Below are 26343 nucleotides of genomic sequence, written 5' to 3' on the forward strand. Positions count from 1 at the left end.
GTGTTGGGGTCGGAGGACGTGGTGCTTGGGGCAGGAAGAGGAGCGGCTGTCTGCTTATAGTCGCAGAGCTGCTCTAGGGTGTCTAATGTGCGGTGTAGAGACAGTAGCTGTAGAGCCGATGAGAGCTGCTTCTGTGTGGATAAGCCAGTCTTCCATGTTGCTTGAAAACTGGTAGAGTGATCAGTTTCTCCTCCATCCTGTGTGAGTGCGAATCTCCGGGGGTCACCATTTGTAGGGTACGAGATATTTGGTTCACACTCAGGATGGGATGGAGAAAGGAAACTCACAATGTTCTCTCTGTATACATGTAGTATTGGATGTACAGTGCAGCTTGGTGCTGGGAAGTGGCAGTGTGGTTACAAGCGTGATGTAGAGAGAGCTGGTTGGTGAGGATGCTCAGAGGAGGGCCAGCTTGTGGGTCGTCATGCTCGCCGGCGGGAGCGAGGGCTGCCAGGTAGGAGGAGGAGGAGGTGTTGCTTGCTGGTTGGTGAAGGTAGAGAAGAAAGGTAGGTCACCACGAGGTCAGGTCTTATATAGCGGAGGTAGGCGTGGCTTAATAGTTGACCTCCGTCATGTAAGGCGGCGCTGGTTGACCTAGACCACGAGGCATACACTGGGTAATTCGCGGGGTCGGCTACTCAGTGACAAACAGCGTTTGTAGGGGAGGTATCCACTACAGTACTCCCCCCTTCCCTCCAGGCGGTGTAGGAGACTTGTTGTCTGCAGGGTTGCATGGCACATGTGAGGCAGAACCGGCGGTGCATGCCACATGTGAGGCAGAACCGGCGGTGCATGCCACATGTGCGACATAATGGCGAGGGCGTGGATGAGCCGGCTGCTAGAGGAGGCAACTGTCTAGATACACAATATCTGTGGGAGTATAGAGGGAGAAAAAGGGTGTGTGGAGGCGATGAATGTTGTGCTTCCCTCACGGCAGGTACAGAGTCGTCAGATGCGCCTGCTGGGGTGTGTGGGCCTGGGTCAGGAGCAGGGGCTGCGTCAGCAGGAGCGGAGGAGAGTCCGTGACAGCAGCAGGGTGCATGACAGCAGCAGGGTGCATGACAGCAGCAGGGTTCACGACAGCAGCAGGGTGCAGGACAGTATCAGGGAGTACCTGAGGGAGAAAAGAGGGGTGTGTGGGTCCGCACTCAGGCGCATGGGCCACGTCGGGAGCAGGGGCTGCATCAGGAGGAGCGGCAGGGGGTACTGCTGGGCCGGGGGCGGCGTCTGAGGCAGGACGGGTGTGTTGGGGTCGGTAGGACGTGGTGCTTGGGGCAGGAAGAGGAGCGGCTGTCTGCTTAGAGTAGCAGAGCTGCTCTAGGGTGTCTAACCTGAGGTGTAGAGACAGTAGCTGTAGAGCCGATGAGAGCTGCTTCTGGGTGGATAAGCCAGTCTTCCATGTTGCTTGAAGACTGGGAGCGTGATCAGTTTCTCCTCCATCCTGTGTGAGTGCGAATCTCTGGGGGTCACCATTTGTGGGGTACGTGATGTTTGGTTCACACTCAGGATGGGATGGAGAAAGGAAACTCACAATGTGCTCTCTGTATACATGTTGTATTGGATGTACAGTGCAGCTTGGTGCTGGGAAGTGGCAGCGTGGTTACAAGCGTGATGTAGAGAGAGCTGGTTGGTGAGGATGCTCAGAGAAGGACAAGCTTGTGGGTCGCCATGCTCGCCAGCGGGAGCGAGGGCCGCCAGGCAGGAGGAGGAGGTGTTGCTTGCTGTGCTGTAGCTAGAAAGAGAGGTAGGTCACCACGAGGTCAGGTCTTTTATAGCGGAGGTAGGCGTGGCTTAATAGTTGACCTCCGTCATGTAAGGAGGCGCTGGTTGACCTAGACCACGAGGCATACACTGGGGAATCCACTACAATGAGCTCGGTGGTTCAGTAAGTAGAGAATCCGCCGCCCTTTCAATATTACATGTACGTACGTTGTGAGGCCGTGTAAAGAGAACCTGTCAACCTGCCACAGCAGTACGCTACAGGATACAGGACCCTCCTGGACAATCAACACTCTACTTACCCTCAGTTACCGAGGCGGGGTGCCGTCTTACTCTGCTGCCATAAAAAATAATATATGATGAAACATGTTGATGTGATGAAGAATATAGCAATTTTTAGAATCGGCATACTCAAAAACAAATATAAACAATAACAAATTTAGATAAACAAAGGCTTTCATTTTTTTCTTTATACTAACACAAAATTCATTTATTTATAAAGTCACCATTTATTAGTTTACTAAAGCCATTCACAAGGTTGGCCAGTTCTTTGTTATACCAGTGATAGTATTAAACAAGTGTGTAAGATATTTGTCCCTGCAATACATGAGAGAGAAGGTTCCTGGTTATCGTGGAGGTGGAGACAGACACAGGACGTACAGCTGGCTAGGGACAGTTGCCAGTCACCACTAAACTTTGGACCCGCAGCTGATGGTCACTGTAGTCACCACTGATAACGTTTTATACATTTTCGTAGCTTATGTAAGAGCAAGACTGGCTGAAGATGGCATTATTAGCGTCCATAATCCTGCGTCAGGTGAGTATTTCAATGTGTGTTATAGTAAGGGTTAAAAAGCTTACTGTAATAGTGATATAGAGTGTTGTTTATGGGCGGAGAGCTCTGGTAGTGGGGAACAGAACAGCATAGAAAAGAAGTGGGTATTACTGGAAAAATTTATGTTTAATTAAAAGGGTTTTCTTTGAGTTGTCATTACTTAACATCTTTCATATCTTGATTCATAATGGACAATTATAGGTTTAGACGTTCAACTAAGGAAGGAGCCTATTTAGGGGAAATTTCTACAAAATAAAACTGATTTCTTATCTCATAAATAAAAAGTTATGAGTGGAGGAAAACTAACCCAAACCAACCTACCTAATGCAACCTAAGATAAGAAAATAGAACACCTTTCAATCCTAGGAACTTAGGTCAGCTTAGGAAGGTCTGGTTGGTTTATCTTTTAACAATAAATAATTTGTTCCACTGCAGGAGACAAGCAGATGGTATTTAATGCTGCTAAGGAAAATTACTGGTTAAGATTCTGTAGAAGACACCACAACTATATCAGTACTGTATTGATTTATATGTAGGGAGATAGAGCTAAAAAAATAATAATACTTTAGTGTTTTGGGCAAAAAATTATAATTTTCCAAGTACATTGATTTTTTTTTTATTTCACATAAAATAGTACAATCAGCTGAAGTCTCGGTGTCATGTGATTCTCCTGCACATGCTCAAGAGTTTGAATTTGTCAGTCATAAGATGGGTCCTCTGTATGAAATGTTGCTTATCTTTCTCAGAATTGCAAACCATTCAAGGTGTGTTGTAAATAAAGTTGCTGTAGTTGACATTTTCAAGATCTATGATGTTTTGTAAACTTCCGTAAAGTGCCCAAAGTGTGGTGCAGACTGCCATTGTCGTGAAGATAAACATGTTTGATCTTTCACGAAATGGTACCAGATTGCCAAGACAAAGGTAAGGCTAGAGTAGGTGAAGTTAGGGCAGGTAAAGTTAGCATTTTTTTTTTTTTTTTGCATGCTTTTACCCCAAGATTTCCCATTATTTCAAAGCCCTGCTCACTTTGTACGATCAAAATTGTATTCTTTTTAAGTGAAATTAAAAGTCAAAAGTTAATGGTGAAGGAGATGGTGAGCACCAGAAAGAATTTATGGAATTGTGTCAAGTTTTCAGGAGATGTTGTTTGGATGATACTGAGTAATAAAATCAAAATGACACATTGTAGTATTTTTTTCTTTTTAGCTTATCCTTAGATCTTAAATTACATGTTTTAGTGGGCAGGGCATGAAAGAAGAGGGAAATAATGGGGTCAAAACACTGCCAACACTGTTTATATGGGAGTAAATTCACATCGCTACATGCTTTGTAGGCGAGGAAATATATTAATTATCATAATTATGGCAGTGTCGGATCCCCCATGGCGACTATGTTTTGGTTCACATCATCTACTATAGGGGAACATCCGCGGTCTTTGTTTACATGTTAATAAACAAACGGCGATCTCATCGGGCGTGTTTATTATGATTTATAGTGTAATGAATTCATTCTTTTTTTCTAGAGATGTTATTTGGATGATAGTAAGAAAGAAAATCGAAATGACAATTGTCTAGGTTAGGAAGTTAAGTAAAGTTAGGTAGAGTTCTAATAGGTTCTGTGCTTTGTTGTTTTGATTTTCTTACTTAGTACTGCATCTCCTGAAAGTCCTTCAGGTGTTAACCATCACCTCCACCATTACCAGTCAGAATAACTCAGAATATATAAATTTACGATGAAAGCGCTGTAGAGTATTGTTTTTGTCTACCTTTATACAAATCAGTGTAGAGTGCTGTGGTTGTCCTCTACCGATTCTTTGCCAAATTGCTGAATTAATAGGAAAATTGAGCATATTCCTGTACTAGTTAATTTTATTGTTATATTTTGTGTAAACAGGGGCTAAGGCTTGGGAGGGGTGTTCAAGCAAGAAGTGCAATGATGGTTGCCCAGTCAAGATATCTACATGATGACAAGGTAACACTGCCTCCTCTCCCTGTCCCTCCGCTGGAAGATACACTTAACAGATATTTAAAGTAAGTAAATACCATAACTTATGGGGCTAGAATATTACTTTAATGCTTTTTAACTGTATTTGTGTCTGACTCATAAGGCATTTGTAATTGTTATATAGAGTGCATTGAATTTATTGCTTGCATTTGTTAATGTAAAGACCAATTATGTGTTTATTAAATTAATTTTTAAGGAACAAGCATGTAAAAGTTATTGCATACAGAATGAAATAAAGATCCATTTTTTTTATGCTTTCCAGAACAGTCAAACCTCTTGTGACAGATGAAGAATTTCAGCTTACTGAGCAAATTGTGAAGAAGTTTGTGGCCCCAGAAGGAATTGGTAGTAAATTACAGAAGAAGCTGCTGGAGAGAGCAAAATCAACAGATAACTGGGTTAGTTTAAATCAGCGTTCATTTTATCTAGGAGCTACCTCTGTCTGGCTGTACAGTACTGTATTCACAATAAACTACAGATTGATTTGGTGGCTTCTCATAAGTATTAATAAGACTTTCTGTTGCTTATAGAATGGATTCTTCCAGTTGTATTTTACATTTTCTAATGTCTTTTTTTGTTTACTGTTTTCTCATGTTTTAAGTTTATTTCTTCCATCACCAGCAGTATTTTACATGTTTATTTATCATCATCTGTTACAGTTTTCTTTGTTAAAATTTCTTTTGTTCAGGGGTCATGCCAACATTCTCCACCAACAAGATGTTGTTGTGCCCTTGTTGCCCTGTTGGTGATGTTTAATCCCCAAGCATAAGTAGAGTTGCCTGATCACTTAACACCAGGACTATTTATAACACAGTACAGGCAGGTCTCGATGAATGAAAATTTGGTTGAACGAGCATAGGGTTTCAGAGTGTAGAAATTCAGTGAAAGAACTTATAAAGTATTTGATTTAGCGAGCAAAATTACAAGTGATCCAGTTCGCATTCACTTTTGTTGGGTTGGGCAAGTAATGTTTTGTTATTGGTGTCATACTGTATTATGTATCATCATGTTCTCTCCCTTTGTTAGCAACTTTCTTATTAATTTTACCATCAAACCCAACAATGATGAATTCAAAGAGTTTTATGATGCAACTTTATGAAAGGTAGCTACACAAATTACTGTATTTTCATAGTATGTTAAATAAAGACATAATCGTTCAAATTTTTTTTAAGTGAAGGTTAATTTCAGCTTTCTGAATGGTGGTTAAATGCAGCTTACCTAGACTACAGGGGACCGGTTGTGGTTTGGTCATCTCCAGGACTCGTTTTTCCCCTTCAGGAATTTAAGTCACTGGATGATCAACTGAATTTTGCTGCAAAAGTTATTGCTGCAACTATTGACTACAAAGCTATGGTTGACGAGTAAGTAATCTTGTAGTTTTCCTTATCCGGTATTATTGCAACAACTAAAGTGGATCTTGTTTATTTTATACAGTGTTGCATGTAATAGATCCTGTGCCTCAAAAGTGAGTGGTTATGGGTTTTATTCCTTAACAAAGTGGAGGACCAGGTTCCCTTGTACACTAGTTTAAATAATAAACTATCAGGTACAGTACACTTTCCCATAGTGGAAACAACTATTTTGTGGCCCAGCACCTGCCAGGAAGGTAGGGTAATGCAGTAGCTGCTCAGTGCTAAAAATCAGATCAGGTCTGTTTTGCCTCAGGAAAAGACTTGACTGCATGAAAAATGAAAAAACAAAGTAAATTTATGTTGGATTTTGAGAAAATAAATGCAGAGAGGGATATAGTGCAGGTAAGGTGGGAGAGAGGAGTTAGGTAGACCACATAGAGTACTCTACAGTAATAGTGTAACTGAGTAGTTAAGACTTCAGGGTGTATCAGTGTATTATGTCAAAGAATTAACTAAAAATTGCTCTGTTCTAATGAACTGTGAATGATTGTAAGAGTGAGTGAGTGAAGATCAAAAGTCTAAATTCATGTGCAGTATTTCTACTGAACATGACTAGAATGAGAAGAAAATATTATTTTGAAGGATGATTATTCACAGCTGTTTATTCCCATTTAGCTGATAAATGAAGGTGTTCACTTGATACCTAGATGTGGAAATAGCAAAAATAAAGTGAGGTTCTTATAGTTTGAAATATACTGTACTCATACTTTTTATTTACAGGTAAATGTTTTATTTGATTTTGATTTTAGGAAAACTTTGCCACTGGATCGCATGGGAAAAGACATTTTAGATATGTCTCAGTACTTCAAGATCCTGGGTGCATGCCGCATTCCTGGAGTGACAAGAGATAGGATTCACTTCTATGGCCATGAACCAAACACTCCAAAACACATAGTAGTAGCTCATAATAATCATGTAAGTATAATTATGATGATAATCCTGGAAGTAAATTGATGTTAGCTTTTAATAATCATATATGTTCTGTACAGCTATAATGCATAAAATAATATTAGTCTATATTAATCATGTATTTATAAGCAGGTTACCTTATAATAATTGTGTGAACATAATGTTAACTTATAAGAGGCTTGTAATATTAAGCATATTAGCTTATAATAACCATGTTAGCTTATACTAATCATATAAATGGTGCCTTTTAATAATCACTTAATACAAGTATGTTACCTCATAATAACTGTATATTATAAGTAAGTACGGTAAATTCTAACTGTTATGCAATTTGGATCGATATCATGAATAAATACTCTTTAACCTCTCTAATTCAACAACTTGGAGTTTTTAGTCTTGTTGAAGTGCTCAAAGGGTCTGAATTATCCAAATTTGGTCAGCAAATTCAGATATTTTGTTGGGTTAGTCACAGGTATGTACACACACACACACACACAGACAGACATATCAGTTCCGGACAGGATGGCCAATTACAAGCCAAGGCAAAAGAAAGGGGCATAACTTATTTAACTAGTTATTAAGATTTTCAAATTAATGTGGCTAGTTAATTTTGAAGGTTAATTAACCAAAACCTGCTCTTTTCACTGACAAGACCCAGGAGTGACACAGCATAGGTATCTGGTTTTGCTATTATTAATACCTGTACAGTACTGAACTTAACATGAACCTAGACACAAATCCAGGCTGCAAGTTATATACAGTTACATTGGGTGATCATATTGATTAGAATGGAATAGTAATATCCATATTATTTGATGGCCTTTTTATTGTATGAATTAAAATGTCTAGATGTTGTTGAGAGCTAGCAGCTTTGATAATGGTATTCAAGACATGGTGATAGATGGCTCTGTCATATGAATTAACAAGCTCTGTAAATCATAAACTATCATCTCACCTGTCAGTCATAAAATTACAATATATTTCAGGGTTTATTGCCTCACTTATAAATCTTCAGTAATACTGTTCCTTTATTTCAGTTTTTCAAGATTGATGTGTATGGAAAAGAGGGCAAGCCTCTGAATGTGAAACAGTTGGTTTATCAGCTTCGTAATGTAGTAGAACGTTCTACACATCCAACAGTTCCAATTGGCATTCTTACCTCACAGAATCGCAACGTTTGGGGAAAGGCTTATAAGCAGCTTCGAAAGGGTAGGCATTGATTTGTAGTTTTCAGCAAATTTTAATATTTCTGTAATTTTGTGTATGAGTTTGTATTTTGTCAGGTAGTACTGTATTACTTTATATCTCTAATAATACTGTATTCTCAGCAGAGTTCTCCATTCTTCAACCATTAGACTTTGGGGTTATTATTATTGTACTTTCAAAATGTTTTATTGGGAAGGACAAATATGCAGCTACTTGAAGACCAGACAGGCCACCGTTGTGTGACTTTTGGACGTGGGTATTCCAACTGTGCTGAAAATCTTGATGATAGGTACAGCAGCAGTGATTGCATCAATGTTCAGGAGTGTTTATCCTACCCTTTGTGACCTTCAAAAACTTCTTGCTTCATATTTTGGCTCTGGTACGTCTTAGCTGATACACTGGAAGTTACTAGTTGTCAGTCTCCCTCCTTGTTATATATTAAAAAAGAAAATAAAGGTTAGTAGTAAAGGTATTGCTAAAATTGTAACTTGGGCTAAAGTATTAAAGGAATCTATTGGTTTTTGCTCATCTAGGTTGTATTTCTCAAGAGTGGTTCAACTAGTTTGTGTTGAATTTAAAACTCAGAATGCTTTTTGCATTGTCTTTCTCTGAGTGTTGTGCTAATGTATACAATTGTTGTGACGAAATTTAGCCTCGCATGACTTATTGACTTACAGGAAATTTTATTGTGTTTACAGACAAGACAAACAGAGCCTCCATTGAAGAGATACAGCGCTGCATTTTCTTGATAGCAATAGATGGACCTGATGTCAACCCTACTGGTAATATAATGACTGATGCTGCCCTAAACTGTGTACATGGTAAAGGTCCTCACGGATATGCGGGCAATAGATGGTACGATAAGACAATCCAGGTAAGAATTTATCTTATTGAGTGTATCATGTAAGTCTCTTAAAAAGCACTCTGCATAAAGATGTACAGGTATCCCTCGTTATCCGAATGTTCACTATTCGAAAATTCGCTTATCTGGAAAGTTTATTCTTACCTCCTCATTTACACAATCTGAAAGTGATCCTCGCTTATTTAAAAGATTGTCCGATCGAAAGTTCAAATCACCCCATGGCGAGCCCTGACCCGCCCCCAATAAGGTAATGTACCAACTCAACAGTACTGTATATTTTATTTAGTTTAGCATTACTGTGCAGTAATTAGGTGGGTTTATTTTTGTTAGTTGTAAATCGATTTAATATTTTTAGGTACTGTATAATATTAAGGTTTTCTTGTCATTGGGGAACCGAATCCCATTTACTCCATTTTTGTTCATCACTATCCAAATACTTGATATCCAAATGGTTTTCAAGAATCCTAACCTTTTCAGATAACGAAGGATACCTGTGTTTGTATCTCCACTCTTCTAGAGCTACAGTATTTCTACCTATCCTATGAGCATTAATTTTTTTTATCCTCTATAACTACTCTTTTTAAGTCCATCATGCAAGTGAGCATGATAATGTAAGGTAAGAAACCAGATATTATTACAATGTTGTTGGTACAGATGACGGCAATAATTCAGGAGACAAAATTAGCGTAATAATGTAGTGAAGCATGTGTCAGTTATGCTGCTGCTTCACCATAAGTTTAATGTTATGTACCGGGTGGTTGGGGTTATATTTCTAGGGGTAATTTTTATGACAGTTTTCTCACATAACTGGCGCTGTACATCTCTTAAAAACATAAAACTATGAATAAAGCATTTTTAATATATTTATTTTAACAAAGTAAGATAGAAATTCACCACAAATATATGAAAATGTCAGAAATGATGTTAAAGGGCGAGAAACATAAAGATATACGAACTGTACTTTAAATGAAGCTGTTCAAGATTTAGAAAAAATTATTATTAAATATGAAAATTTTGTCAATGATGTTATACATTGTGTCATGGGCTCAAGATATATCCATGGCCTTTTTCAAAACACCTTCACATCTAAACTAGCACGCTTTGCCATCGATCAGCTTGCTAGCTGCCTAGGCGGTCGGTCTTCTCTCTGTTATGCACTACGTATTGTCAAGCACTACTGCACGGGCTTTTGAATCTACCCGATCAGGCACCGGTGTTGGTCAAGTCTGTCTAAAGGAGCTCTTATGTGGTGGTGTCACAACATTCTCTGGCAGTCCCGTACCCTATACAGTACTTCCTATTGAAATACAAAGAACAATATACAGTACAGTATAGTCTGGATTTACGCGGTTTTTGTTTACGCGTTTGGTCATTTACATGGGCACCTTGCCAGAATGAAATGTTTTAATTACGTGGTAAATTTCATCATTTACGCTGGTGAAGTATAATTTGTTTATTTACTGAAGATATTTGTTTTTAGCTCTTAAAATTCATAGAAATTACCCAGCCAGAATATAATTTACATTGCTGGAATTTATATAAGATGCTGATTAATTTAAATATAAACATCCTAAAATTTGCATTAAACATACAAATTTTAGATCTAATTTAAGAATTTTATTAGAAAGAGCAAAAATTTTATCTTTTGTGCAAAATATATGACGTTTATATTCAAAATATTCCCTGTCTCGCAAGGAATCCAGCAATGTCAATTATATTATCCTAACTTTAGTCTGAGGTATTATTTATTACTAAACATGTAAGCCTACTGTTTTCACCCAAACATTTCTCAGAGAGGGAGGAGCCAGCAAGCGTGGGAAGAGAGGGGGGGGGGTCCATTATTTGAATGGACATTAACCGGCAACTGTATTTCTCTTAAATATTAATTGTGTGAACATACCATCATAAAATTAAGATGTGATTTTTATTACAACATACGTATTGTGTCGGAAAAAGTGTAGTTTGGGGGTCGGCCCAGTCTCTATTTCAATTAATTCCATATGTTCTGTTATTTTGTTTACGCGTTTCTCGTTTTACGCTGACCTCCACGGGTTCAATCGACCTCGTAAATCCAGACTATACTGTATCATATTTCTCTGTTTTACTGTAATTATGCACCAACTGACCATGTGGTCAATAGTGGACAGTGTGCCCATTATTGGATCTTACCGGCTGAGTCCGTTTATTATTATAGACCAAAATCTGTCCATTATTGGGAATATCCAGTACTGTATTGAGAAGTTTGTTATTGAGAGGGTTTACTATATACCTTAGTAAAAATTTCCCCCAGAACATTGAGCATTATAACATTTTAAGAGTTATGTTTGTTTCAAAACTGAGTTGGGTCCAGGAGACTAAATCCTCCCTCCTCCCTTGAGTTTTTGTGTGCAGTTTACCTGGACTGATCTTGGATTTTGAATATTCAGTATGGATGACTACGAACAAGGAAGCATTCATGCAGAAACTGCATTAATGCCAAGACTTGATCATCTCTCAATGTTAAGTGCCACCCAGATCCCCTTGAAAACTTGTGTTGTAATGGCGGTCGTACTAATTGTTCAAATTATTGCCATTTGTCAGTTTTATGTGTTAGCCTGTGTTGCAACCGATAAATTTGATGGAAGAAATCACAAGTCTCTTTGGAACAACTCGCCAGTGAAATGAGGCTTCCAGGATCAGTCCTTGATTTTTGTAACTCATTCAACAGTTCATTGTTGGCAAGAAGGGTGCAGTTGGGTTGACGTATGAACACACTCCAGCTGAGGGACCTCCAGTAGCTAACCTGATGGACCATATCATGGATGTTGTGTGAGTATATCACATTAAATACCAAGTGAATTTTATGATTCTTTACTTCAAATTTTGTAATGTGTCTTGAAGTGATTTACTGTTACTATAATTATATTGATACTGTCCAGTATTGTCCTACTATATTTTTTACAGTTGGGGTAAAGGATGGTATTTCTTTATATAAAAGTGAATGTAACTTATTTATCCCAGTCATGCAAGCCTTTTACTTGGATGATACAGAGTGGCTGGAACCAAGAGCAAATAGACATTCATTTATTCACTGTCATTTTTTCTCAGTGCTGTTGATGTGTTCTGCTATGGTGTTCCCTCACATGAGAAAGTCGAGTTATAAATTTTTTGCCCACATCAGTTCACATTACCCAGCTATATGCATTGATATCATGTGTGTTCCCCAAAAAGTGCTAAAAAGTAGAATATACAGTATTTGTTTGTGGCCTTTATTCTTCTTTAACCCTTTATTTGCAAATAAGGGAAAAGCTGGCTACTGCTGTGTGCACAAAAAACACACAAATAATTAAACTTAAAAACATAATATACTCTACTTACAAAATTAAAGACATGCATACAGATGTATGAAAAATGAAAAAAGAAAACAATCCTTTATATACCTTTGTTTTGATCTGGTGGGGTGTTAAAGTGAGTATCTTGAGGCCGCCCAGTTGAGCGATGCAGTAGTGGGGGAGGAGCGAGTGTATGAGTGACCAGTAGTCGATCTGTTCGCTCCTACTATCTTTTTTTATTGTTTACACTAATTATACTTCAATATTGATTCACTTCAGAGTATCTCTTCATCTAATTTTATATAATTTAGGGATGGCAACAAATGTGTTTCTTCCATCATGACTGAAAGCCTACTGGGACATGTTTAACACTCTCTGTGAATGCTGATTGGAGGCGTTCACTGTGACAGTGACGATTGTGTTAAAAATCCAAATAACCATCCATTATAATCTAGTATACAAAGCAGTATTATTGTCATCTTTTTCCACAGTTCCACACATTTCTGTCTCTTACAAGGTTAGCCTGACACACAAGGCTGCAAATCACTATTGGAAAAACCCTCAACATTGCAGTTTCTAGATTTGCATACTTTGAGGATTCATGATTTAGTAAATGTATGCCTATTCACCATACACAACCTCTGACCTCTAGTATTCATAGTTTTTAATGAGTTGAAATCCATGTATCTTTGGGGTGAAGCAGCATAATCCATAACATCATTTATGGTAACAGTAGTACACTGAGGGTAACACCACATTCACTTCCCATAAACTGTTATCAAATTTACTAATTAAAAAAATCTGAATGTTCAGTTTAGGGTTATCCAGTGTGACCCTCACTACCAAACATCACAGGTTTCCCAGAATCCAGTTTCCTCTTGCACTAATGCTGGATAAATCAATTGCCTTACGGCATAAAGAAATTCTAAAAAGCTTAATTCAATAATCTCCACGTTTAACATCATTTCTGTCTTTTCTCTTTTGTATTCTTTTTTAAATTGCAACATGATGATCCTTAATTCTGGATGTTCTAAGATCTTCAAGTTCCTGATCTCTGTAGAAGATACAAGCAACTGCATAAGCTAGGTTAGATCTGTCCCTCTGCTGGGTAAGCTTGGTGTTCTCCCAGAGAGGTCCAACACTTGTACCTCTTTTGCCCGTTTACATTAGCTAGTTTTGTTGAACTTTATCCGAGTTATTCTTGATAGGCTTAGGTTACAAATGTGACCTTTATCCTGAAACCATCATAGAGCGACTCTATTGCCGCCCTCCTTCTTCAGGCGTGTAGCTCAATAGAACAAATCTATTCCTACCGTCCTTCAGGTGTTTTGCTGGTTATTGGGAAGTGAGTCTGATTGTGTAGTTGCAAGTTCATAGCTGAGGTGAATTCAAACTCATTACAATTTCACAGGTGAATGGAAGTAAGAATGAGTGGGCGAGTGTTCACATAAGAGCAGTGAATCTAAGGTAACTGAGCACTCTAAAGAGCTGAACACAACACGTCATCATATTAGTTTTAAGTTCTGTATGATTTAATTATTAAAGAAGTTTTGGTTTTCCTGAGGTGGTGTGGCATAAATCTACCTGCACACTGTAGATGGAGCTTATTTAATCATTATTAGTGCAGATGTTTAAGATTGTGTTGTAGATTAAGATTTTATTTGCCCTCTGCAGTATCCACTTTGTTTAATATAAGTTGTAGTTGTTTGTTTAGTTATGCTGCTGTGCAGTATATGTTTGCATGGAAATTGGCACAGTATTGTTGCAAATATTTCACAGACTTAAATGGATAGCCATAATCTCTTAACTTGTAAGGAGGGAAGAAAAATGGTGAACTCATTAAAATTGGTTCATTTCAATATAAATCTTTTAGTCACAGTCTATAATAAAATATAGTTCAGTACAGTATTATTTATATAATACTGTACAGTATTCCTTCTTCCCACCACTATGAAATCTTTAGTCAAATTCATTGTTAAAAGTTCCCTAATCTGTTTTCTCAGCTGATCCATGTATGTACAGATGGGGACAAAAGTTCGCTCCCCGTGGTGAAACTGGGTCACGGGAATGAGTCTCTGAACTGAATTACCCTAACTGTTTCATCTCATTTGGGGGTCGATGCTGTTTAATTTTGGGCGGGAGAGGACTTTTGACCCCGACTGTACAATGACTCGGTAAAGAGTAAATGATGTCTTATAAGAGTACAGTACAATTATTTCTTATAAACCTCTCACTGACCGCCTCATCTGGCTCAACTCCTTATGATATTAGAAATTTTGTGATTCACACCTAATGTCCCATGTCTTGAGTGAGATGATGTGAACACTAAGTAAATGTGCATGTTTGTTTTTTGCTTTTTTTTTGTGTAACTTAAAATTCATTTTTTTTTTGTAACGTTAATGCTAAAGCAGTTTAAGCATGTTGAATTTTCTTTTACAGGACGTCAGGAAGAGATGGGTCAGAGTAAGTTTTAAATGAGATCCTCAACCTTCACTGTAGTAAGTAGTGATAAATTTGTTCATCTTCCCTGCCATTCTCAGCACACTCACTCTCCAGGGTACAGTACAATGAATGGTGCATCATAGGCAGAACAATTTCTTTGGTACTGTACGTATTACCGGTGTGTCTGTGATGTTTTCTACGTAAGTCTCATATTTAAGGGTACAAGGTTTGTTAGAATTTTACTTAACATGCGTGTTATATATGTGATGTAGGAAAAATATGCTTTGATGGTGAATAGGTAGCAAATATATAAACTGTACTGGGTATGTTATTAAAGTAGATGTAGTGTATTTTATTTCAGTGAAACCTCCATGTAAAGGACTTCTACTCCATATGGGGGTTTCGAATTTAACAGACCCTCGATATAACGGACTGTCATCTCTGTATAGTTCATTAGATGGAGGTTCCATATCTAATGGACCCTCGATGTAACGGACTTACTCTCCATATACAGTACAGTAGCCAGTTAAATAGGAGTTTTACTCTTCATGGGGTTGGTAAATAAGTCATCTTGGGTGTACAGTGTAGGATTAGCAACATTTTTCATGATGGTAATGTGTGATTATTCATTTTATTTTCAGGAATGACATGAATGACACAAAACCTCCAGCAGTAGAACTCTCTAGACCTCAACGTTTGATGTTTAATATTTGTGCTGAGGTTAAGCAAGACACTGAAGATGCTAAAGTTGCTCTAGAAAGGTGAGGAATTAACAGAAATTTAATAAGATATTGCAGTAAACCACCTTTACTGCAGGTTTTACTCCTGCCTATCATTTGTTTATTGCCGTCCCATTTTCTCAAATCTTTTGTACAATGTAGCTACTTATCCTTTTCCACAGTCTGGTTGGTGACCTAGAGATGACTTGTTTCAAATTTTCTGGTTTTGGCAAGAACTTTATCAAATCTCAAAAGCTAAGTCCAGACAGTTTCATCCAAATGGCCATTCAGCTCGCATTCTACAGGTAAGACAAACACTTGTATGGCTTCCTTTTCAACTGATATTAACACTAAATTTTCACTAAACAATTGTAAGTTGTACATTTAACAAGTACAGTACAGGGTATTTCTGTTACTTAGAATGAATTTCATAGAAAATTTTTTACAGAGAAAAGTTTGAACTTGATAGAGTAGGCCCGAATAATTCGCAAATTTTTATTTCGCGGTCCTCTTTTATTCACAGATGACACCCTGGATGTACCCAATAATGTCTGCGGGTAGTTTTAAAGTTGCCGGTATTTTCGCGGTCGGGACAGGGTGCCATTCGTTCTAGAGACAGTAATTTCCTTTACCTGTATTGTATATATATATATGTGTGTGTGTGTGTGTGTAGACACACATACAAAACCCATACAATTAAATAATGGGAAAATCCTCTCACAAAAAATCAGAAACAAATTTAGTATTAAAAGTGTTGGGTCTACCCTCAAGTCTATTCCTTGCTTTATTAATAACAAAGCATGGGTAGGCTTGAGTAAATATTCTGATTTTGTGTAATATATACAAATAAAAAAATATTTGCCGTAAGGCAAACACATAAAGGGAATATACATTTCTTTGTACACAAGTAAAAATGTAAACCCGCTTCCCCCCCCTTGGTCAGCAAATGTTATTTGCTTATTTGCAGATTTGGCAATTTGCGACCATTGTGTGAACCTAAACCCCACGAATTGAAGAGCATGCTGTACTTGTAATATTGAATTTTCCTCAGAATTCATGGTGAACCCGGCGCCCATTATGAGTCTGCTTCAACAAGGAAGTTCTTCCTCGGTCGCACAGAGACAATCCGCTCCTGTTCCATTGAATCTGTTGCCTTTGCCAAAGCCATGCTTGATGAGGATTGTCCAATTACTGAAAAGACAAGAACTCTTCGTGCTGCAATTGAAGCACACAAACAATATGTAAAGGTTGTAAGTATCTTTCTCTGATGATTAAAAGAAACTATGTATGGCTTTTTACATTTTTTAATTATATTAATTAAATTTTTCTGGGCTTGCATCATGAAATAAAGGACTTGACTGCATTGTACAGAAAATTCAGAGTAACTTAGGATGCCATGAAATAATGGCAGTGACGTATCAAGTGATGGTGACTCAAGGGTCTGTATTAACAAAAAATACTGTACTGTATCATTATATCATGTAAATTGATATACAGTATTTTTTCAATGTCATCCCAGCAGAAATGACAAAAAATACATAAATGTAAATACAACATACAGCAAGCTCTCTGCATTTATACAGTACACCCTGTACTTTGGTTCAGTGGGAAGAAGTACATAAGGTTTCCAGGGTAGATTGAACTTACTGTGGAGGAGAAGGGTACGCATCCTCTCTGCAGGCATTGAGGAACAACAAGGATGACCCAGGTGGAGCTGAGGCACTCTCTTTTTCCTTACTTAATGATTTGGAACAAATAATCAAACACCCTACACGCGTTCCTGATCGACACGATCAACTTGCTAACATTCTTGATCTTTGTTTTACCTCTAACCCCTCACACTATTCATACTCAATTTTTGCCCCCTTAGGGTCTTCTGATCACAACCTTATTTCTATTAAATCAAACTGGGCACGACCACCTCCCCCACCCCCCTCTAAACGTCAACTATGGCACTATCGGAGGGCAAGCTGGCAATCCTTGCGAGAATTCTTCACCGACTTTCCTTGGGATGAATGTTGCTTTTCCACTCGGGATGCCTCAGTATGTGCTGACAGCATTGCTGGGGTTATACAGGGCGGTATGAGTGCATTTATCCCATCTTCTACCAAAACTTTCACATTACAATCATGGTTTGATCGCTCCTGCTCTCTTGCTTGCAGGGTGAGAGATAGGGCATATCGAGCTATGAAACTATCTACTTCTCCTATTACCCACACCTCTTTCATTACTTCTAGGAATCGTTGTAAGGCTATTCTTCGTAGGGCCAAGCGGAATATTATTAAAAGAAAGACTGCTGTCCTGACTAATTCTTCCTCTAGTAAATCCTTCTGGTCCTTAGCTAAAAACATCTGTAACAACTTCTGCACTCCTTCTTTTCCTCCCCTCTTCCATCCCAATAACTCTATAGCCAACTCTCCCCCTGAGAAAGCCAACCTCTTTGGCACCTTATTCTCCTCTAATTCCACCTTAGACGATTCCCACTCTACCCCTCCTACCCCTGCATCTCCTACCTATGCACTTTCCTATAATCTCCACTCGCAGGGTTGCCGTTGCCGATGTGTTATCCAGGTTGGATGTGAGTAAGGCGCATGGACCGGACGGAATACCCCCTCGTGTTCTGAGGGAGTGTGCTGAAGCCCTGGCCCCTGTGCTTGCTCGCCTCTTTCGCCTTTGCCTCAAAACGAAAACTTTTCCTTCTTCTTGGAAGCATGCCTTGGTTCAGCCCATCCCGAAGAAGGGTGACCATTCTAATCCCTCTAACTATCGCCCCATTGCCCTAACTTCATCCCTCTCTAAGATTTTCGAAACTACCTTCAACTCCCATTTTCTCCGTCACCTTGAACGCCTTTCTCTTTTGTCGGATCACCAGTATGGCTTTCGCCTGGCAAGATCTACTGGTGATCTGCTCTCCTATTGCACCCATCTTTGGTCATCCTCTCTTAGGGATTATGGGGAAACTTTTGTCGTGGCCCTCGACATCTCCAAAGCATTTGACAGGGTATGGCACAAGTCTTTACTATCTAAACTTCCCTCTTTTGGTTTCTCTCCCCCACTTTGTTCTCTCATCTCTAGCTTCCTTGAGAATCGATCCATGGCAGTTGTTGTCGAGGGATCGATTTCTCGCTCTTTCTCTACCAATAGTGGTGTCCCACAGGGTTCTGTTCTTTCACCAACTCTCTTTCTTCTTTTTATCAATGATTTACTTCACCTACAACTAATTCTATCCATTCTTACGCCGATGATTCTACTCTTCACTCTTCCTCACATTTTCCCCTTCCTCCTAACTCTCAAACTAGATCTGTTTCTAGAACTGATATCATTACTTCTATCAACGTGGATCTGTGCAGCATCTCTGAATGGGGAGATACAAACTTGGTTAAGTTCAATAGTAACAAAACTCAATATTTACCAATTACACTTTGTAAAGTAGACGATCTCCCACCAATTACATTTCAGGACGCTATCATCCCCCCAAATTCTGAAATAAATATGTTAGGCCTCACCATTTCCTCCAATATGTCCTGGAAATCACACATCCTTAGTATAACTAAAGCTGCCTCCCGAAAGTTGGGAATGCTGTACAGATGCCGCAGCTACTTCACTCCTGAGCAGTTGCTCCAAGTATATAAGGGATTCATTCGTCCTAACTTGGAGTACTGCTCTCATATCTGGGGTGGCTCTTCTTCTGTCCAACGATTAGATAGGGTGGAATCAAAGGCATTTCGTCTTATTAACTCTCCTTCTTTAGTCGACAATCTCTCTCCCCTTTCTCTTCGCCGCAATGTTGCTTCACTCTCTCTCTTTTACAGGTACTTTAACGGGCAATGTTCAGGGGATTTGGCATCCTGTGTACCGCCGGTAAGGCCGTGGGTTCGTAACACACGTCTTGCCCGCGGTGCCCACCATTTCTCTGTTGATATCGGTCACACGAGAATAGCCCGTTATAGTACCTCCTTCTTTCCTCACACAGCCAAACTGTGGAATGCTCTGCCTTCTTCTGTGTTTCCATGCTCTTACAATCTGTCTCACTTTAAAAAGCTGGTTTTCGGGCATCTTCGTGGTGTAGATCAATACAGTATAACCTTTTTTTCTATATTTTCAATTTCTTTCCGTTCTTTTTTTTTCGCCCCCCAGGCTCCGTTGTGGGTCGTTTGACCTGTGCCCGGGTTGGCTAATTCCCGTAAAAAAAAAAAAAAAATGACTGGTGCACTGGTCAGGGAGACTGTAGTACCCTTGTAAGCATCCTGTACTACGAGAGGTGTCAGGCTACATCTCCAGAAAATACTGCAGGATTTCATAATTCATCAGTCTTTCATTTTTCATGATTAAAACAACTGTCTAATACAAAACTGTGTTGCTAGTACCTGGTAAGATCCTATATAATATGTAAACCTCATTTACTCAACACTTAGCCAGATGTTAGAGAGAAATTACTGTATTAAACTTGTGAAGTGTAGACTGTGTTAACAGAACTGCCTTCAATCATATATCATCATTTACAACTGTGTTTTACAGTAAGTATTAGCTGTCTTGATTTATTGAAACATTAAATGAGAAATCATAGAACTTGGTTTCAGGTCAAAGTAAGAATTTTTTACTGTTATGACTAATACTTGCTAAGTTATCAAACCTGAACTAAATGTTAACTACCCGGTACTTCACTAGGAACCGCATGTAAATTTAATTTATAATTTGATATACCGTTAGGCTGTGAATGCACATGGAGTTGACCGTCACCTTCTTGGGCTGAAATTGGCTGCTATTGAAGCTGGAATGGATGTACCAACACTCTTCATGGATGTTGGATATTTACGCAGCTCACATATGCGTATCTCCACAAGTCAAGTAAGAAGAATTTGCATGCTTTATGTCTTGTGGGTCATCTGTAAGTAGCCTGTGAGAATGATACTGCTAAACAGCTTTTCTTTGTTTTCAGAAAAAGGTATATGATTTAATGGCAGGTCATACTGTCTAGGAAGACAAGTCAGGATAATGACAAAATTACTACAAGTAGACTTTTGAACCCAGATGGCTCCAGGTTCTTGGATATTCTTGAACCAGTTGTTGTTTTAAAGTCCAGTGAAACAGTAAATACTGTACATTATACCAAGTAAAAAGGCTCCAGGTTGCATCAAAAGACTTATAAAGGTTGATATTCTTTCTTGTTTTTACTTACCAACCACCAGGGGCGTACCTAGTGGGTGGCAGAAGGGGCAGCCACCCTGGGTGCCAAGATAAGGGGGGCACCAAATTGCCTATGAATTGGTGATTACTTATAGATAATTATTCCAGTTCTGGAAGTTAATTTGTTCAAGCCTTGATACAACCATAAAATTACACATCATCATCATCAGTGTCTCAGCAATCCCTTATTTACTATTATGCTACATTATTTATATGAATTAAAATTTAGTTGATATAATTATTTGTGGTGGAAGTGGGGTTGTGGGGAGCCGTAAAGGGAGGGGGGTAATTTCAGCCATTGCCCTGGGCGCCTTCAAGGCTGGTTACGGCTCTGCCAACCACACATCTGACGAACAACATCCTGCTCAAGGCTCAGGGACATCTTTTATAGGAGTATAATATGCAGGCTTGGCCCATTTAAACCAATGGGTTAAAGTAAACAAACAAAAAATTAATCTGTGCCTCTTTTTCTTGGTTTTATTTTATTTTATTTTTTTTTTATTATTTATTTTTTTTTTTCTTAGGGATGATTTTAATGATATATACTGTAGTAGATTTGGAAAAGGTATATGATTGTGAACAGAAAAGCATTGTGGGAGGCATTACAAGTTAATGGGGTGGGAGAAAGGGTATTAAATGCAGTAAAAGCATTCTGTGAGAACAGCTGGGCAATAGTAAGAGTAAATAGCAAAGAAAGTGAAACATTTCAAATAAATGTGGGTGTTAGACAGGGATGCATTGTGTCGCTGTGGTTGTTCAATATGTACATGGAAGTGAACTATTATACACTGGTGAAAGTGGCGATAATATGCTTTCTTACAGGGCTGTACACGCCTCAGATCTTGATTATAAGGGAGCCAAGTTGCCACTGTTCAGGGTAACTGGTGACTGCTTCTGTTTATGGTTGGGCTCTGAGCTTCTGATTCTAATGTGTTCAGATCATGTATATGTACTCCTGATTAAGGATCTGTTGTCCGCAGTGTGTTATCTGTATAATTACTTGTCCAAATGTCTTCTCAAATATTTTAATTACTTTTCTAACGCTAATTACTCGACACCTATGGTTTTTCATTAATATATAACTATATAACAATGGAATGTAATAGAGTTCAAGAAGTTCAGATAGATGTTTAAAAGTTTATGTAGAATCTAGAGGATGGATGAGAGAGAAGTAAGAAGCCATAACTTTTGACTGTGTTTGATAAAAGAACATATAGCGTGATGCTGTGGACCTACAGTGAGTCTGATTTTAATAATACTCATATGTTTGGATGAGGTGAGCAAGGGTGAATATAGTGGGAGGCTGAAGATGAAGTAGAATGACAGTGAGAGTATGATTGACAGAAGTGTATCAATGGAGGAAACAGGGGGACCGGTGGTAGAAGCGGTACCGTTCTTGCCTCGCAAGCGAGATGTGACGGGTTCGATTCCCGGGCCGGTGGAAGTTGTTTGGACTTACTTCCTAGCCCCCATTAGTCCTTGTTCACCTAGCAGTAAAGTAGGTACCTGTTGTAAGTCGAAAGTTGCGAATTCGTATTCAGGGACAAGTTGTTGGAGCTTCCAATAACTTGATGACATAAACCACTGACTCTTCAGCGCCCTTGACTCTTCAGGCTTCTACGCCCTTAACTCATGAGACATAAAGGGAAGCATGAACTTAGCATGCTTCCCTGTTGGGTGCTGTAAACGCTTCTGCGCTTCACCTTACACTAGGATGTAGGGGAGTGCCCAATAAAAAAAAAAAAAAAAAAAAAAAAAGGAGGAAACTGCAGAATTGTGCTCTGGATAAGTCACTTAATTGAAATTTGTGGTCCACCTTCCAGTATATAGAAAAAAGTAAATTGGATAATGACTGCAGGTATTTACTAATTTATTTAATAAGTACCCCTTAGAATAAAATTAACTGTTTACTGACACATTTATTTCACAGTTCTCATTTAGATCATACTTATTCAGTTTTTGTTGTTCCAGGTTCCTGCTCGCTGTGATGCATTTATGTGCTTTGGACCTGTAGTGCCTGATGGCTACGGTTGTTGCTACAATCCTCGAGGTGATTCCATTTTCTTTGGCACATCAGCTTTCAACTCCTCCCCAGAAACAGACTCGGCCACTTTTCGTGAGGCTCTTGAACAAAGCCTATTGGATATGCAGGATGTTTTACTGAAAGAAGGAGTCAAAGCCAAACTTTAAAATTTTAGTAACAACATATCTGCTTCATCAAATGAACTATCATGTGTAGACAGGAAAAGTTTACTAACTCTGTATTGATAATTAACATAATTTTAATATAAAATCTTGATAAATATTTTTTTGGGGTTTTTTAATTAATAAAAGTTTCTTCTATACTCATCTGTAGTGCTAGAGAATAGATTGGCTTATGTTGGAAAACTCTTGTATCCCTTAATTACTGTTTATCATGCCACTTTTTATTACACTGACGGTCAGAATGTTCATGTAGGTCTTGCCAAACATGTTAGTTGGTTTTCAAATTTTAAACAGTTGCTGTGCACTGCATGCTGACTTGACATTTTTATATTTTAACAGAAGAAGGGGACTTGTTATACAGAGATGTGTGAATAGAATTATGGTTGACTCATCAAGTAAATAAGAGGGTAAAGTGGAAGTTTGTAAGAATAAGATAAATGGTACAAGTGTAAGTAAAGAGAAGTACAAAAATGGGTAAAAGAATGAAGATTTAACCCTAAAATCCCATTTTCTTTTTGGCAACCAATATTATCCCAGAGGATAATATTGTCTATAAGTAAACTAAAAGTACAGTACTACTCAAGAGAAAGTGTATCATAGCCTTCTACGTACTTGGTGGAAGAAATCCCTTTTTGACAATTCAGTTGTAGCAGTGAAGATAAATAAACAAGTGTTTTTTTTCATATTCATGGGATTGGAACCAGAGAATGAAACGAACAGGATTTAGACAAAACTTGAGGAGAGGAACCCAATCTTACTGGGTAAAAGGAAGATGCCCTTTGTAATTAGCAGTACCTTGAATTCTTGTCATATAACTAAGAGGAACAAAAAGTTATAATGTATTTTTTCTCTACCAATTAATAATATAAAATCTCTATTCTAACATCTAAAGAGAACAGAGATGTAAAATTGGGTTCATGATTGTCAAACATTTCAAACACCTGGATTACTATTTCCAGCCCTGTTCCTATACATATTGTCCGAGTTAAAGAATCCAGAACTACCAACCATTTCCATAGCATCATCTTGATTCTTGGTAAATCATTTGCTTTACTTTTTAGTAAACTGCAACAGATATGGCTTTCTAATGTGTTTTTAAAACTTCATACTACTTCATGCAGTATTCTTAGTGACCCCGTCCATACAGTAGTTCAAGCTATAATTCTGTACAAGTTCCATGAATACATCAGTGTATGTGTAGCATTCATTCATACACAGCAGCTTTATTTTCCACTGATGAACATAAGACAAGAGCATAACACACTCAAATCCTCCCATTCCATGATTTTTTTACATTACTTTGGGAGCCTTAAATATGAGGGACCTGTCATTTTGTTGCACTCATGTTAAACATGCCTCAAATGTCAGTAACGACACAGGAAATTCTTGAGCAAATTGAAAGATGTCAATGGATATCTTCGTGAGAGAAAAAAGATCTTATGGTCTCCAACAGTTAGTAGGTTGGCTGTTTGAGTGGACCTCCTTCATCTCAGTGGGCCAAAAGATTGAAATCAGGCATGTGACTTCATCATGTCCCCATAAATAAGCTTCAATGCTTTTATTACAGGCTAGATATTACATTGTGATTTATAGAAAATATTTATTTATTCAACTATTAAGAAAATTTTCATCAGTTCAAATGATGAAAGCAAAAGAAACAAGAAGTAGTACATTCAGTGTACACCATGCAACAATGGAAGATGACAGTGGTTTACAATGACACTTGGCTGCTGTTGTGTCCAAATTTCAACTTCCCAGTTCAAGAAGTGCCTATGACATACCCGGACGAACAAGCAAACAAAAAATGAGTAAAAGAAAAAATTATTTTGCCAAAACACTTGCTCACTATTGTTCCCAATACAACATGGATAAGCTCAAATCTCCCATGACCACTGGCAGTAACAGCTGAAATGTAAGTAAGTAGCATAGTCATGTCGTGGTGTCATTGAAAAATGAATAGGTCTGTTGCACGTGTGAATCTAATTCTATTAAGGAATTACTGCTAAATTATTCAAAATCAACAATGGGTTATCAATATAAAGTAGTATTAATATAAACCCCCAGATTACATAAAATACTTAATAATTGTAAAAATTTCAAAAACTAGTCAAATGCCTCTTGTATGATTCATGTATGTGTGGAGGACAACAATTAACAAAATGTCTTAAGGGCTACACCCAGGAGCCTGATGGGCTGCAGGTTGCCCACCACTGCACAAGAAGCTCCCTCTAATTACGTACCAGGATCTATTCAGAGACAAAGCCCCTTACTGTTACTGGAGTGCCATCCTAGGACTTGGAAATCCCAACACTGATCTGACGTGTTGGATCAAGTGTAAAGATCTTGTTAAATGTTTTCAAAGGTCATGAGAAGTAATGCTTGTTCCTCCACAGCATTACCAACCTCCTGTAAGTGATCAAGGGAATGTTATCATTTCCTTTACTTGTCAGCTTACTGGTCTTGTCTTTTGGGCAGTCAGTTCTGTTCTTTGTTAAGACCTCCATTGTCTAATGTTAGTTTAGAAGGAAGCAGGAATACCTGGAGAAAAGTGGTGATATTTGGTAGGGTCGCATTGGATAAACAACCATCTCGCATCTGACCACGGTATCAAACCTGGGAGGCAATGGTGGGAGGTAAGCTTGCAATTATTGTATCTCCTTATGTTATCTATCCATATATTTATATTATGCATCCTTTTGTTAATACTGTCTGACTTTACTTTCGTTCTTTTCAAACATTATTATGTACAAACTAATATTTCAGTTACCGGTATATGTTAGCCAAATCAACATTTATTATAATAAGAATTGAAAATTTTGTAATACTTGCCAACTTATGTTTCTACACCACTGTTTTAATTGTTTACATACTGTACTGTGTTTATATAATGTGAAGTTGTACAGTGAGTGACAATTATCTTCCCAGTTTAGGATGAATGTATTGGTCTCTGGGAACCTTATGAACAGTTGGCGGCCTGGAGAGGACTGTTTCGGAGTTTCCATGGTGTCCTTGTCCATTTATCACATTAACCACTTGGGGAGGTTTGGAACCATGATATGCTTCTTGTTCTTTATATAGAGACTCCAGGCTTTTCGTCTCGGGTGAATTGTGCTACCCAGTCAGGCATGCCAAATATTCATGGTTGTCAAGGTATGTCTTTGATTATGTTTGGCCAGCTTTAAAAAATCATCAGACAAAACTGGAAAGATAGTTTTGTCACACACTGTACATTATATATCATACATGCAGTATTTAGAAATTCTGCAATCAGCAACTATTGTAACCAATAAATAATTTTTATACAGTCGATTCCCTCGAATTTAACGACTTGGGGGCTCCTTATCAAATTATCCAAAGTGTCCAAATTTGGTTGGCAAATTCAGAAATTTTGTCAAGATAGTGTGGGTGTTTTCACAAACTCAAGTGGGTAATTTTGACATTTCAAAAAGGCAAACCCCACTTCTGATTTTTATTGAAATCCAGAGGTTTAGTTTATTCTCAGGTTATGAACGAAATATACAGTGCTCTTGTT

At 38.3% G+C, this 26343-nt stretch overlaps 1 protein-coding gene across 2 annotated transcripts; it reads left to right on the top strand.

Moving 5' to 3' along the window:
* The first annotated feature begins 2389 nt into the window (after positions 1–2389).
* LOC121855906 (carnitine O-acetyltransferase-like) lies at positions 2390–26343 on the top strand. 2 transcript variants are annotated; one of them, XM_042351085.1, is made up of 14 exons: positions 2390–2536; positions 4448–4584; positions 4821–4956; positions 5747–5919; positions 6720–6885; positions 7917–8088; positions 8784–8959; positions 11655–11755; positions 14698–14721; positions 15342–15461; positions 15602–15724; positions 16471–16669; positions 20130–20267; positions 22578–26343. In XM_042351085.1, the coding sequence occupies exons 1-14, from the start codon at positions 2504–2506 to the stop codon at positions 22794–22796; spliced, it is 1917 nt and encodes a 638-aa protein (XP_042207019.1). In that variant the 5' UTR covers positions 2390–2503; the 3' UTR covers positions 22797–26343. The 2 variants fall into 2 exon arrangements, with proteins under 2 accessions (XP_042207019.1, XP_042207020.1); XM_042351086.1 differs by lacking the exon at positions 14698–14721.

The sequence above is a fragment of the Homarus americanus genome, unplaced genomic scaffold (genome assembly GCF_018991925.1).
Source record: "Homarus americanus isolate GMGI-L3 unplaced genomic scaffold, GMGI_Hamer_2.0 scaffold19117, whole genome shotgun sequence".
NCBI classification, from domain to species: domain Eukaryota; kingdom Metazoa; phylum Arthropoda; class Malacostraca; order Decapoda; family Nephropidae; genus Homarus; species Homarus americanus.